This window comes from Corylus avellana, chromosome 5 (assembly GCF_965113065.1).
Source record: "Corylus avellana chromosome 5, dhCorAvel1.hap1.2, whole genome shotgun sequence".
NCBI classification, from domain to species: domain Eukaryota; kingdom Viridiplantae; phylum Streptophyta; class Magnoliopsida; order Fagales; family Betulaceae; genus Corylus; species Corylus avellana.
Window position 1 is genome coordinate 4,647,057 of NC_142494.1, and position 16,724 is coordinate 4,663,780.

The following is a 16,724-nucleotide window of genomic DNA, read 5'->3' on the forward strand; positions in this document are numbered from 1 at the left end:
TTTCTTCCAAGCCAATTTAATGAACTGTAAGGGCAGGTGTGGCAGCTCCTAACAGCTTCGCCTCCATTGACACGACGGAGAGAGCTTAGAGAGCAAGGACCAACTATAAGAGAAAAAAAAGCGTCGAAACCCAATATAAAAAGCAAAGAAAATGAACTGAAAGTCTGGGCCTTTTTTGGCTGCTTTGGACTCTGGGGTTGGTGAGGTCAGGGTTTTGGAGCTAACCCATTCTCGTAGAGTGTGTGGGAAGGTAGGTTGTGTCTGCTTTCCGTGATTTGGCCCCACCCAACAACCTCATGGCCCCACGGGCCCCACCCAACAACCTTTTATAGTTTTATGCCATGCTTTTCTATTTAATTTTTTAGGTAAGCTATATGAAGTAAACAAAATGCTGTGGTCCTTCTTCAATTTTCTCGAGTTTTCTAACTATTGTTTTAATTTTTAATGAGGAATAGAGACATATGTCTGTTTTTGAAAAGTATTAATGTGAATTTTCATCAATTTATGGAACAAAATTAGAATGAGGTATTGTTATTGAACCACATTAAATAAAAGAGAAGTGCTGGAGAGCTAACGAATAGAAGCCATAATTCTTTCCAAAATGATATGACAAGAATTTAAAAAAAAAAAAAAAAAAAAAAAAAAAAAAATTATAAACAGCCGGTTTGGGGTATTTAAAATTGTCAGTTTGAAAATAATTATGGCTCCTACTCTTTGGCAATCTAGCACTTCTCTAAACAAAAAGGTATTTAATCCTAAATTTGAATGGCTTTATTGAATTTTTATGCACATACACTTCTCTCTTTAGTCTTTACTTTAAACTCCTTCATAAAGCAATTATGTGTTAGTTCATTTAAGTCCAGGATAGGATCAAGACGAACCACGTCATAAATAAGATAAAATTTTAGAGGTTTAATAGTGTATATGTAATCACATAGTCAATATGTTAGCACCTTATTTAAAAATTTTAAATAACATACCGTCAAATACAACAAAACAAAGTTTTAATCATAAAATAGATTCTTGCCAATATTTTGAAGGAAAAATATCAAAATTGCACCATGTGTTTCTTTCCCAACATCAACCACCCCATTTTTACAATAGAAATCAAGATCAAACAATTTAAGAAATTTACTAGTTTAGACAAAATTTGAGGGTTGATTCCCCCTTTGGTGGTGCAAGCAGGATTAGTGAGATCCTGTGGCGGCAAGAAAGGTGAGGAGGTCTTGCAGGCGTGGCGACGGAAGAGTTTGGGTATGGATAAGAGACGTTACCCTTTGACGTTTAACGTTTATTTCCTTTGAGATGCCTTTAACTACGTGGCCTTTTTTTCACCTTAGATGCTCTTAATTTAATCTTAGCCGTGAACCGGAGAGGATCCAAATCCCAACCAATGCCACTAGTTTTGGCTACACCCATACAGAAATCATCCCATTGTCAAAATTATGGACCAAAACCCATAAGAATCTGAATCACTCAACCTGTATTATCCCGGATATCGACATACGCATTGACAAGTCCACTAGAATGTGAACCACACAACCAAACTTAATTACAGACATGTAGTGTGATCTTCTCCATAAAAACACCCATCAAACTTCACAAACTAACAAAAGCAATCAATTTGAAATAAACCCTTAATAAAAAATGATGGACCTAATATTCCAACAACATAAAATGTAACTCTCAAAGCCGGAAACATAAACTTCAAAGTAACCATCTCTAACATAAGATGTTCTAAATGTTTCGAAAAGTGACACTCTAATCACTCTTGTCAGCTTTGGAAGCTGTGGCAGCAGCTTGTCCACCGAGCCGACCAGTCCTTCTCGCTGCAATAAGACCAACCTTCTGCCCGGGAGGAGCATCTCGGCGAACAGTACTTGCATGCCCAATATGCTGATGGTTACCACCACCATAAGGATGCTCCACAGGATTCATGGCAACACCACGAACCTTGGGCCAGCAGTTCCTCTTCACCCTGAATTTGTGATAGGCATTTCCTGCCTTCAACATGGGCTTCTCGGTCCTTCCTCCACCAGCAACCTGACCAACCATAGCTCGGCAATTACTTGGAACAATCTTTTTGGCGCCAGAAGGAAGCTTGATTCTAGAAGAATATCCCAAAAAAAAAACAAAAGATTAATGACCATCAAAGAGAAATAGTAGCAAGGTGTCTCAATTATCAACACAAACAAATCCCCATCTTAGTTGGTATGCCAAATTATCCAACAATAGAGTAAAAAGGCTTAAAACAGATTGTAAGATATCTGTGATGCAAACCAAACGTATTGAATGTCAATAACAACTAATTGCTTATGAGAACAGAGTATATATGTTCCCAACTCTAACTGGAGTTCCTGATGCATTCTCAAGTACAATCCTAGCTAGCCAACTCCAAATAAAGAATGTCGTCAATTTTTTCCTCCAGCTTCAACTACTCAATATAGGATGAATGGAATAGAGCCAAAGATGGACTTAGGAGGACTGTCAGGCACTACAAAAATTATGGTCAAAGTCGCCGCTAATGAGCAAAAAGTTGCCGCTATTTACAAATACCGGCAACACGCAGCCACTATTTGGTGGTTGGTAGTAAGCCGACGGTAAAGCTAAATACCGGCGACTTTCAAAGTTGCTGCTAATGACAACTCATTAGCGGCCACTTTAAGTCGCCGCTAATAAATTTTTTTTTTTGCCGGAAAAAAGGGTTCGAAATAGTTCCACGGTTGCCGCTATTGGTATATCATTAGCGGTGACCACCAAGTTGCTGCTAATTGTATGTCATTAGCGGCAACTCTATGTCGCCGCTAATTATATAAGAAAATTTAAAAATAAAAAATAAAAAAAAAAGTCAATAGCGGCGACATGGAGTTGCCGCTATTCCTCTATCATTAGCGGCAACCTATAGTTGCCGCTATTTTTTCAGCATTTCCGACGACCCATAGTTGCCGCTATTCGTCTGTCATTAGCGGCAACATAGAGTCGCCGCTATTTATCTCATTAACGGCAACTTAGAGGTTGCTACTAATGAATTAAAAAATAGAAACTCAATAGCGGCGACCCTATTTTAAAATATATATATATATATATTTTAAAATAGGGTCGCCGCTATTGAGTTTCTATTTTTTAATTCATTATATATATATATATATATATATATATATATATTGGGATGGCACGTGCCATACATCATAGTGTAAACAAAGATAACCAAGATTAACAGAGCATATAGGACAATAGATATAACTCACTTAAATTCTAGGCATCCTATTTCTCGATTACTCAAAAGCAACTTGCTGGAAATTTCCAAAACCATTTTCAGTTATGAAAAATGAAAGGAATCTTATTTATAAAAACAAAATAACAAAAAAGCCATATGGGTCAGAAGTGCACCATTCTTCATCAATATTCTCTTTCCCGCGTATGTGCTTGTAAGTGCAGTAATGCTTCCGTGATGCCTGGAAGAGAGAGAGAGAGAGAAAGAGAACTCATATGCAAACACTACACGCTTGACCTAGGAAAGAAAAAACTCCAGAATAACATTATTTAAAAGCAAAAATACAAGAAAAATACATTACTTAAAAAGGGTCCTATTCAAACAGCTATATACCTCCTCATGGAGTAGAAGAGTGCAACTTCCACCCACATATCCAACAACAAAATATTAACCATTGAGAAATTTTCTTGCGGTAAAAAAGATTCATTTTATAATTGCGCACTCAACAACTGGTACCAATGAAAAACATGTTTCATGATTAAATGATTAGGAATTATTTTCACCCTTATTGTTAATTACACTTGGCTGCAATATGGATAATAGAAGGAAAGGAGACAAGCACTGTATGCTGTGATGACCTACAAAGCAAGCAAATTGGACAAATCCGAGTGGTCCAATATATGTTAAGCAATAAAAATATCTATTCAATTTCTAAATGCAAGGACCTATCTAAAAAAATGCATGGGAGTGTGAGGCATGAGACTTGAGAGACATCCATATAAGACGCTAACCATTAGCATGCATAATTAAACATGCCCTCCAAATCAGAATGAATGGTCCACTCCCAAATAATTAGTTTTATTGGGACGATAAGTCAATTTTTATTCATTTTTCATTTTAAGATAGAAATCTATGTCTACTTAGTTTCTAGTTTAAGGTTTCTCAATCTCTAACATCTATTCACATTAGCAAATCGACAGACACACTGCAGAATGTACTCTAATTTCAGGGTGTTTCTTGTTAAATTTATTTGTGGGAAATTATTCAATTTTATACCTGCTCTGGAGTGAAAACCACTCCCATAGGATAGAACGAATCATAGTTTCCAATCTCAACCTGCATGTACCATCAGCTTTACTAATGCAATTTAACGATGTGGTTTGTAATATTCTTCTCAATTCTTGTAGCACTCCAGTGAAGAGGCACTGACTCAAGAATTCAAACTTATGGGCTCAAATACAAAATTTAAGTAACAAGTTTGTGGTCAAACCATTAGTGCTCCTGCTTCAACAGCAGCTGGAAATGCTTCTGGATCCACGGAAGAAACACATACCTGCAAAGGGAATGCGTATTCAGTTCACAAAAATAAAACCGCTATAAAATTTTCAACATATTTATAAGTCCATTAGCATCTTCTCAACAAAAGTAATGATGCTTGGTTTAATGGAGTTGCTGATGATATATTGATTCATCATAAATAATAGAACACTCAAATTTTGAAGCTTAAACACATCATATGGAGTTCCGGTCTTCTTCACTAATTTGGTTCTGCTTTTTCTTTTTTTCCCTCACCTCTCTCCTTTTATTGATCTAAAATTGTGGTTTATCAAGATACATTTCTGTGCAACAAAGTACAAGCAAATATGAGATTGCCGAAAATAATTAGAATCTCTTCCTCGAATGTACAATATGAAAGCAAATGATCAAAAATGCCGTTTGGAGAATATGAATTTACCGGGAGAGAAGTTAAACTGATGGCAAGCTTCACTAACTCTGGGTCACAAGTTATATCCACATGAGTTGCTCCCCCTGTAGGTATGATGACATGATAATGTGAGCTATAAGTTTGGGAGGTCAGTGACGTTCAACAAAAGAAACAAAAAAACAGTATGCAAATTGCACTCTGGTAAAGAAGCAAATTAATATCTTGATGTTAGGGAAATAGCAAAGTTAAAGCACATATACACAAAGCACTGCTACAGATTAAATAAAGAGTCAACTGTTGAGAGAACTATTCACCAAATTTTGCTTGTAAGAAAAATAGCAAAGTTTTAAGGCAATTACTAGCTTCTACTACAATGGCAAGTAATGTGGTTTACAATCAATTTCTTTTAATTGTCCATGCATAGACAACTTGAACAAATGTGACGTAGTTCTTACAATATATGAAAAACCAAAATATTGAAGAAGAAAAAAAGTATTACAATACTAATTAAATTATTAAATCAACCTCATGAAATGACCAAATTTGGTTGCTAATGACCAAATTTCTTGTAGTGAGGGGCCATGGCCTCCCCCAGGTTTTGAATGGCTCTATCTAAATATGTTTCACATCTTTGGGCCAAAATATTTTAGTTTGGCCGTTGGACCCTTAAAAAGGGGTCTAAAATATTAAGTACACAAATGTGGTCCCATATGGCCTGCGAAAAAATGGTCCCATATGAATTTGGTCTAAATTTACAACAGAGTTGATAATATCTATCGGTTGGTAAACAAGTTTTATTTTCAAGACTTTACTGATCATGAAAAATAAAAATTTAAAATTAAACTTCAGCATTATTAGCGTAATGTAGTTCAACATTCATAGTTCCATTGTCTCTCAAATATTTTTGAATTGTGCAAATGGTTGAATTGAAAATAACCCTAATTCTAATTTAACTGACTTTGTACTAAGCCAATTATTGAATTACAAAATAACAAACTCTTAAAAATTAAATACTAATAATGTTATCAATTGATAACATTTTTTTTTAAAAAAAAAAAAACTAAAAACTAAGAGACAATTATTTGTTTTCTAACCTCGCATCAGTCTATTGTGAAACAGCTCTATTATCAATGACGGGACTTGATTTTTTGCTCTAATGCCTGGGGTTCCAATCCTATCTCCATATTGGTAGCCATGTGAGCAAGGTTGATTGTTGTTAACACTAAACCTTCTCCAAATAGAGAATCAACTACTCGCTCTTCATTCATCTTTTTCCAAGTTCTATCAATCATGTTATTCATGTGTTTGGCAGCAACATCATGAGAAACAACAGTTTCACGCATGTAGCAATTAATTAAATTTGTAGTTTCACCTCTCTTGAACTCTCCTTGTATATCAAGTAAACAACTAAATAGATAAGTGTGAAGTAATGGTTCCAATGATGATATGACCTTGAAATTCATTTAACACAAAAGACACTATGAAATTTGTAAAAAGGAATACCGCAAGTACTCAAATCATTGCAAAGTCGAAAAATAATTGAAGGGCAATGCAAAAGGTCGTGGTATTTTTGTAAGCCCTCAAGTGCCTGCTTTGAGAACTTTTTATTCGAGAAAGAATAAGAATGAATAAGGGTGATCGCCCCGAAGCGGATACCCAATCATTGTCAATATGGTCCTCAAAGGTTGGCATGGTTGTCATATCTTTGTTATTGGGGCTATTTTATATTTTCAATTGGTATCCGAACTGGTTCATTCTGTTTGGATTAACTTTTTGAATGAGATCCTAGACTCTTTTTGTTATGAATACCTCTAGTCCCTTATCATAGATTCTGATGATGAGGCTGACTTTTAGATGGCCTATAACAAGCTCTTTAAGGAAATTGTTAAATTTACTAATTATCATAAAATTTTCCTTAAAAAGCTTAATGTTAAGCATAAAAATTAGTCTTTAATTATTAAATTTTTTGAATCACATGCCTTAATTGACTCATTGAACTCAAAAAAAAAAAAAAAAAAAAAAAAAAAAAAAAAAATTGACTCATTGAAATCTGAAAATACTATGCTTGTTGAAAAGAATAAATCACTTGAGAGTCAAAGGAATCTAAGGAATTCTTACATAAACTCTTTAATGATATTTTGAAAAACCTTTTTTTGTATTCAAAAACCGGTGTGGCCATGTCTCTACGTCCACCTCTAACTTCAATGTACTATAAGTTTGTGAAAAAATTATTAGACTATGGAATTTAAAAGAAAATAGAGACAATTTTATGTAGTTCGGTATATAACCTACATATATAAATTAAAGCATTAAGGGCTATATTTTGCTCATATTCACTTGATTATATGATTTTGTACAAAATGCTCTATTTATAGAACTTATAGATGATTTGAATTTATTCAAATTTAATCAAATTTCTTTATTTAGGATGGTATGACTTAATCAAATCTTCATCAAATTTAAAAGTTTGAGTTATATATATATATATATATATATATATATAGATGACAGACGGCGACAACATCAAAAACTTGCTGGAGTTGGTGGCTGATGACAGTAATTAGAAGTAGTCGAAGGGAATGATTGGAGATGGGCCTTAACAGTGAGTAGACTACCGTTAGCACCTTGCAATAATTGTGCCGATTGTGAACCCACACTTTTGTATTATTTGGAGCTGTTGGCATTGGAGTTGCAGTTTAGTGGGCATGAAACTGTAGCAAAATTGATTGATTTGAAAGAAAGTAGAATGTTTCATAAATTTTTTTATTTAAATAATAATAAAAAATTATTTATGTAATATAAAAAGTAAATATGTTCAAAATTGAATGTTTTTTTTTTAACAATAGTAACGGCCTTTTCCAAAACGGAGCCTTGTTCTTTTCTTTCAACAAAGCGACAAAAAAAGGCCCAATGCCCCTACAGCTACCCACCAATCATTGAAAAGTCTTTTATGGTACCTTGCCCCGGTTAGTTTACAAAGTCTTTTATAGTACCTTGCGCCGGTTAATTTACAACCATGTTATCAAGTGTTTTGGGACTGTTTTTTTAGTTTTTACTTTTGTGTTCGGAAGTGTCTTTGTGAAAATGTAATTTTGGGAAATATTTTATCTTTTGAATTATAATTTATAAAATATTTACGTTAAAAACACAAAAGTAGAGATAGAAAACAAAATGTAATCAAACGTAGTCAAAAGCTTTTTATTTTTTAGTTTTTTCATAATACATGAGAGAGGGAGAGGGACAAAATGCAACTTTATTTGCAACCAGTTTTTCATTTTCAGCTCACCAGCCTCACCTGTCCACCACACACATACACGCACTACAAAAAAAACAAGGTTTAGTAACGCTTAGAATAGAGGCGCTTTAATAAAACATCCCCTTATAGGGACGTTTTATTGTGTAAACGACACAAAATAAAATTAGCAATGCCTGCGCAAAAAAACGTCCCCTTAATTCGGGACATTCCAATAGGACATACCCCAATTTAGTTAATTAAGTGCGCTTAGCTGGCAAGTGTCCTTAATTCAAGACGCCCGCTATCTAGGCGCCCTTAGTTAGGAACGCCTGCCAGCTAGGCGCCCCTAATTAAGTGCACCTGGCTGGCAAGCGCTCATAATTAAGGGCACATGGCTAGCAAGCGCCCTTAATTCGGGACGCCTACTATCCAGGTGCCCTTAATTAGGGGAGACTGCTAGCTAGGTGCCCTTAATTAAGTGCGCCTGGCTGGCAAGCGCCCCTAATTAAGGGCACTTGGCTGGGAAGCGCCCTTAATTCGGGACGCCTGCTATCCAAGCGCCCTTAATTAGGGGCACCTGCCAGCTAGGCGCCCCTAATTAAGTGCGCCTGGATGGTAAGCGCTCCTAATTAAGGGCGCTTGGCTGGCAAGTGCCCTTAATTCGGGACACCTACTATCCAAGCATCCTTAATTAGGGGCGCCTGCCAGTTAGGCGCACTTAATTAAGTGCGTTTGGCTGACAAGCGCCCCTAATTAAGGGCGTCTGGCTGGCAAGCGCCCTTAATTAAATGTGTTTGGCTGGCAAGTGCCCTTAATTTAGGGCGCCTGGCTTGCAAGCGCCCTTAATTAAGTGCGCTTGGCTGGCAAGTGCCCTTAATTAAGTGAGTTTGGCTGGCAAACGCCCCTAATTAAGGGCACCTGGCGTGCAAGCGCTCTTAGTTCGAGACGCCTGCTATCCAAGCACCCTTAATTAGGGACGCCTACCAGCTAGGCACCCTTAATTAAGTGCACATGGCTGGCAGGCGCCCCTAATTAAGGACGCTTGCCATCTAGGCTCCCTTAATTAAGGACGCCTGCCAGCTAGGCGCCCTTAATTAAGGGTGCCTACAAGAATTAAATTATTATTGTGGCCTATCCCGATAATTTCTGAATTAGTATTATTTTTGTTTTTATATCATATAGATTAATTTTTAATCTAGACAACCACATTAACTGATTTTGCATTTATATATTTTTTAGTTTAAGTCTCTTTTAAATGTTTTTTAATTTTTAGTATTTACTTTTTATTTTTATAAATAAATTTATAAGTGTTTTTTAATTTTTAGTATTTACTTTTTATTTTTATAAATAAATTTATAAGTGTTTTTTAATTTTAATATATTTATATTTTTTGTTTTTGCGAGCAGGAACTTAATTTTCCTTTTGATTCCTCAGCTCCCGCTCTAAGACTTAATTTCTCCCTCAATATATATTTTCCTTAACCTTTCCCCGCGCGGCCCGCCTGTCCCCCCTCTCTGCATCAGGATATATATATATATATATATTAGATCCCTAGCCTCTCCCCTCTCCCTCAATATATATCGATCCATATCTCTCTCTACGGCGCTAGTCGCCCCTCTCTCAATCTTGATTTTCCTATCTCTCTCTTCGGTGCCCAGTGACCCACACGTTTGGCCATATTGCAGAATTAAGTGGATCGGAATACCTCTTTTTTTTCTTTTTTTTTCTTTTTTTTTCTTTTTTCTTTTTTTAAAAAAATTTATTGTTTTTCCTTATCCTTTATTATCATGTTCCTTTGTTTTTCCTCTTTATTGGTAGTGCCAGAATAGTCTACTTTACTATCCAAAATTACTCGTCGAGATTGGTGCCATTTTTTTAATTTTAATTGCCTTATGTAAATTCTTTGAAAAAGTTGTATATATACCATTGTGGAAGAAACATGATGATCTTCTGGAGTCCGGAATATACCTTAATTAGGGGCGCGCTTGCCAGCCAGGCATCGTTAATTAAGGGTGCCTAGCTGGTAGGCGCCCCTAATTAATGGCGCTTGCTATCTAGGTGCACTTAATTAAAGGCACCTGGATAGCAGACGCATCGAAATTATTTTTAGTTATATAGGAGAATTAGCTGCTCAAACATTAAGTTATATAAAAATAACTTAAACACAATAAATGATAAAAGATAAAGGAAGAACAACATAAAATTTGAAATTCTAATGTTGGCTTATCTTTTATCCTTTAATGTTGGCTTATATAACTTAAACATAATAAAAATTATTTTATGCTGTTTAAATGATAAAAGATAAAGGAAGAACAACATAAAATTTGAAATTCTAATGTTGGCTTATCTTTCATCCTTTTATCTTTTATCCTTTAATGTTGGCTTATATAACTTAAACACAATAAAAATTATTTTATGCTGTTCTTCTTTTATCTTTTATCCTTTTATAGGGGAACTAGCTGCTCAAACACAATTCATTACTATTGACTTAAGAACATATATATGATTGCATAATATGCATTTGCATCTATTTATATATAGGTGAGAATGAATTAACAAATGAAGATGAGCATGCAGCTGATGGAGAAGGCGACCATTGTGGATCATCACAAAGTATGTGGAGATCTTCATATCTTAGTCAATTGTAATATAATCTAATTATATATAGGTTTGAACTTTCAAAATAGTTAGATATAGGTTTGAAATTTATTTATTTATTTATTTTTTTTTGGTTTTATCATTTGCAGGTAATCGTTAAGTGACGTACGTATACTTGACCTGTTAGGTTGAGTATGTATTTGACGCCAAATGCTAAGCGAACTCGTTGATATATTTTATTTCATATGTAATATACAATTTTTGTGAACTCTTTTAAGAGGTGGTACACTTTGTGTTTATGATATCGTTTTTGGATATTTTATTTCATATGTATGGTACAATTTTTGTTAACTCCTTAAGATGTGGTACGTACACTTTGTGTTTATGATATCATCATTTTGAATTTAAATGTCTTATGAGATATGAGATTGTATATATGGATTAGATATGTATTGTGAGATATATATGTATAAGATTGTATGAGATTGATGAATGGAGAAAATATTTATGGATTAATCCAATATTTATGGAGAAAATACGCAATACAATATTGTATTGCGTATTGTATATCAGAAGAAAATAAAAAATATATATGGATTGCATGGGAAAAATATTTTCTCTAAATATTAATTATTGGAGGCGCTTCGCAGCGTGGAAGTGCTTCCATATAGAATTAGGGGTCATTTACACGCAAGCACCCCCATTTATGAAAGGGGGCGCTTGCCCACCTGAGCGCCCCCTTTTTAGAATGAGGGCGCTTCTTAGGTAAGCGCCCCATTTTTTAGGCAAGCGCCCCCATTTATGAAAGGGGGCGCTTGCCCACCTAAGTGCCCCCTTTTTAGAATGAGGGCGCTTCCTAGGTAAGCGCCCCATTTTTTAGGCAAGAGCCCCCATTTAAAAAGAGGTTGCTTCTTAGGCAAGCAACCCCTTTTAAAAAAAGGGGTGCTTGCCTAGGAAGCGCCCTTATTTTAAAAAGGAGGCCCTTGTCTAGGAAGCGCCCTCATTCTAAAAAGGGGGCGCTTGATTAGGAAGCGCCCCCTTTTTTAAATGGAGGCGCTTGCCTAGGAAGTGGCTCCATTTAAAAAAGGGGGCGCTTGCCTAGGAAGCATCCCCATTTTAAAAAGGGGGTGTTTTTCACAACTACGCGCCCCCTTTTAAAAAGGGGGCGCTTTGTTTCAAACGTTCCATTTTCGAGGCATTTTTTCGTAAAAAAACGTCTCAATCTTAAATTCTAGTCGCCATAAAAACCGACATGTCCCAAGTGCCCCTAATCAAGCGTTGCGAAATCAATAGGGACGTTTTTTTAGCCAAAAATGCCACAAATAACCATGTCACTAAACCTTGTTTTTTTTGTGGTGACGTAATAAGGTGAGGAGGATGGATGTCGACCCCTCAGTCACTCATCTTAGGACATAGTTTTTTTTTTTAAATTGAGTTTAAGGAATTTTCTCTAACCTAATTTATAGACTGGGTTTGTATGATTTAAACATGTGACTTTTACATGCTCAAATGATACATGTTATTATTATGTATTAGATGGGAGGAAATTTTTCTAACCCAGTGTAGAAGAAAATTCTATCTTAGATCTTATTTGCGATTATAGAGATTTTAAAGCTAGTAAGAGATTTCAATCCACCCCAGACCGCCGGTCTCGGGTGGCCCGGGCCAAATAAAAAAATATAAAATATAAAATAAAATAAAATAATAAAAACTGATTTGGCACTAGGGGGTGGCCAATCCACCCCCAAGGGCCAAGCCACCCCTTAATTTTTTTTAATTATTTTTAAAATATATATATAATTTTGTTATTATTATTATTAATGAGACAAATGTCCCATTTATGACCTCAAGATCTCTCTAGAAATATCATAACTATTAACTGGATATTTTTCAGTCTAAAATGAACTAGAGAAGATCTTATTTTCATTTTCTTAAACGTCACTCTTCTACCAACCCAATTCCCAAATGTCTCAACGTAATCATTTTGAAGATAATCCTTTTATTACAAGAAAAAAACGAATGACCCATAAGATATCCTATCATTAATGTGTTTTTTTTTTTTTTTTTAAGTTGATTAATGTGTTTTTGAGTTGCTACTTGTATTGTCACCGAGGATATTGAGGGCACTTCCATACTATAGTTTTCCGAGCAAGTAACACATTTGACCATGATAGTGTTGCTAAAGTATTAGCATTTGTTTAGAATATAGTAGTTCAATCCGTTAGAGACCACACTTCATAAAGTGGAAGTCAATAGTTTGAACTACTCTATTTTTCCCTTTCTTTTTAAAAAAAGGGGGCCCATTTTGGGCTTTTTAATAAATAAAAAAATGTTAATTAAAAGGATTAAAATATGGGAACCAATATTTTTAAACTATATATATATACTTCAAGCGATGTAAGTGAATTCCTGTTTTTTGTTTTTTGTAGTACGTTGCCCTTATACACCATTGGGCTACAAAGCTAGTAAAGGAGATCCATGGGCTGTGTACCATGGGATATTTGGACGGTCCACCCTGAATCACCCAAGGCAGGATGAGTGGAGCAAAGACAGGCCCATTTAAGGTGAGCCTGAGGGTTCTAACGATGCAAGTAAATTTCCAAAATTACAAAAATGGAAGTCTCCCGCCTACAGTTATTCCCACCCAACGTGTATGGTGCCTACGGACACATGAGGAAGTTAGTGAAGAAATTCATGGATCTAACTCATCTTATAAAATCGGTTTGATACACTAGAAGAATTTAAGTCTTTAGGGGCGACATTATTTGGATGCTAAAAGTCCTAAAGTGGACGCTGTTGACAACAGCGTCCACTTTTGGACGCTAATCGTCTGACCCTAATGATCAACTGTGTGATCATTAGCGTCAACTTATAAGTGGACGCTAATGATCACTTTTAGCGTCTACTTTGTCGACGCTAAGAGTCATGTATTTTTGTCGCTGAAGTTAGAGTCAACTAAAGGCAGAGTCAACGGTAGTACTCCACTATCAGCGTCCACTCAAAGTAGACGCTAATGGTGAACTATTAGCGTCCACAAAAGTCGACGCTAGCGCTTCACTATCAACGTCCACTTTGAGTGGACGCTAATAGTGCACCATTAGTGTCCACTCAAAGTGGACGCTGATGGTTACACTATTAGCGTCCACTAAAGTGGACACTGATGGTCTCAAAAAATAAAAAATAAAACAACCATCCGCGTCCAAACAAAAGTGGACGCCGATGGTTGTACAATTAGCGTCCACTCTATTGGTCCCAAAAAAATAAAAAAATAAAACAACCATCAGCGTCCAAACAAAAGTGGACGCTGATGGTTGCACCATTAACGTCCACTTCAGTGGACGCTAAAAGTCTTACATTCTAAAAAAAAATAAAACATTATTAGAATCAATTCGACCCTAATAATTTTTTATTATTATTATTATTATTATTTTAAAAAAAATAGCAATTTTAAAATATGATTCCATATTCAAAAGACATATAAATGATCCTAATAAAAAGTGAACACTATACTCAATTACTCTTACAAATATACAAATATATACATATTGGCATCCCATATATAAAGGTGAACACTATACTCTATTACTCTAAATTCAATAATAATATCAAAATACTTGATGCTTTGTTGTCGCAGTTTTGGTCTTGGGCAGTGTTGGAGATCGAGGTATTTGCCTTCTCCTACATCCAACCTGCAGAAAGTCATAACAATAAAACTCTGCACAACAAATTGCCTTTATGCCTAGCATAAGACACTTCTTGCAATAGGGAAACTGTATTAACAAGTCAAAGAAGCAAAAATAAGCAAAAATTAATTACCCATTGATATACTTTCTCTTCTATTCGTTTTCCCCATCATTCTTTTCTCAAACAATTTTATTGAAACAAGAGTATTATCATCACATTACAAATATTCTTGAGAAAATTTAAATAGAACCAATACCATGAACTAAGAACAATAACTTTTTTTTTCTGGAGGATACCATTTTTTTTGGAGTTAAATCTTTGCTTACCAGTAGAAAAACGGCTGACCAGCATCCGCTTTGCACCACTCTTCGTAGTATGCATGCAAGCTATGCCCATGTGAAACAAAAACTAAATTACTTCAAACCCACAATCAAGAAATCAAATGAGATGAGGTATAGGAATAACTACTAACTCCCCAGTTCTAGTTGCTTATAGCCTCATGCAGTCATGCTTCAACCAAGGATCAGAAAATCAAATTCTAAATCAATAACATGTCAACTCTATGGGCGAAAAGACTTTATGGCATCTTGTATAAGCTGAATCTCAAAACTTTTATCAAGAGAAAGAAAACGAAAAGGTAAAAGGAATGAGAAGCTTAGTAAAACTTAATAGTAAAACTTAGTAATCCGAATTACAACTCTATCAATGTCTCTTTTAGCTTTAGTTATGGAGATATCAGAAGAACTTTACAGAGTACTAAGCAATTAGAGAGCAATACCTCATTTAGATTCAGGCTAACATATCTTTCCGCTTCCATCAGTCAGTTTCACTTGAGGTTTGACATTTTCTGGTCCATGAGTCAAAGCTACCTATAATACAAACATGACAATGAATTTAATTGACCAGCGCTAACCATCCGATTACAGTTGTCCCACTACAGATTGGCATTAAAGCACATACACACACAAAAGGAAAAGAACAACTAAGACACATATCTTACTATGATGATGAGTAGTAGTACTTGATTCAATGCTTTGTTGGTTCAATTCAAATAAGGAAAAGATGATCTGCAAGACAAGAAGAAAGTGTAAATGTGGCATACAACAAATTGTTTTTAAATACACTTGGTGTACACTGTGCACTAGCGATCAATATTAAATTCATCATATACATTTTTGTACTAATAGCACCATTGTTAGAATAATCTCTAAACCTTTAAGCAAAATGGCAAGTTGTTTAACATACTAAAGGACACATGATCGTAGGTGATCGAGCCATACCAAATTAAATGCAATAGACAAGGAAATCTCAAGGAAAATCATAAACTAGACCCATTCAAATCAAAACATCTTGTAGAGGTTACATTTGAATTACAGACCTCTCTTTAGAGTGGATTCAACAAGCTTATTAACAGTCATTTACTTACAGATATAAAAACTCATATGTTGTATACAATACCATCATCCAAAAGTAGTTTAATGAGTCAGATTGCAAACTTCTTCCTCTCTCTTCTTATTTCTCTTCTGATGCACTCTACTTTATTTTCTCTGTTATTGCTAACTGTTTTGCTCTCTAAACAACAATTCTAATAACCATGTAAACAGCCCCATAGGTCCCTAATTTTACTTCCAAACTCTATTTTGTTGTGAACCCTAAGTACTCATAAGATCCTTCTCTCTACTAAAGATTAGTAATCATGTTTTAGAAGTTTGTAACAGCAAACTTCCCTAGATGCTACTAGTTGCATGTGATGGCCTAGACCTACACAAGAAAGAAAAGAAAAGTATGCCATGAGCTTATGTCTTGACCAACAAAAGAAAAAGAAAAAAGATGACAAAGATCATAGAAAACTTGAGCTTAGGGCATTAGGCAAATGAATCTGACAATGGTTTAGAATATATTGGACATTCAAATGTGATTTTATAACTATAGGTACAACTTTACTATTTTTGTAGTAAAGAATTAGAGGAAAATGTAGGGGCTCTAATCCCTATTCTTTATACTCATTTCTTCGATAATTATTTCTTTTCTTTGAAGTATTTCTTCCATCATTATTTCTCCTTTTTTTAAGAGATGCATACACTCAAAATGATAAAATTAGGTACAACAACATTGATCTACAAGAGCAAATTTATGTATGTGACTCCAAATAGAATACCTCAATGACTATCTTATTGGCAAGTTCTCAATGGATAACACCGCTTATTGTATAAAGTCATAGTTTTTATAGCAGTTTCACTCTTTATAGATAAGGTAGGCTTCTCAACATAAATATAATGACAATATAT

General features: G+C 35.0%; 1 protein-coding gene and 1 long non-coding RNA gene across 2 annotated transcripts in view; both read right to left on the reverse strand.

Moving 5' to 3' along the window:
* Positions 1-1,746: 1,746 nt before the first annotated feature.
* LOC132182289 (large ribosomal subunit protein uL2x) overlaps positions 1,747-16,724 on the reverse strand; it is a 66,048-nt gene continuing 51,070 nt past the window's right edge. The window contains exon 2 of the mRNA XM_088516647.1: positions 1,747-2,107. Within this exon, the coding sequence (XP_088372773.1) occupies positions 1,762-2,107 (346 nt within the window). The 3' untranslated portion in view covers positions 1,747-1,761. The remainder of the gene's footprint in view (positions 2,108-16,724) is intronic.
* LOC148585251 (uncharacterized) lies at positions 3,279-5,024 on the reverse strand. The gene is made up of 4 exons (XR_015912055.1): positions 4,950-5,024; positions 4,485-4,547; positions 4,271-4,330; positions 3,279-3,455 (listed from the first exon to the last, which is right to left on the reverse strand). It is a non-coding gene; the product is annotated as an uncharacterized LOC148585251 (long non-coding RNA).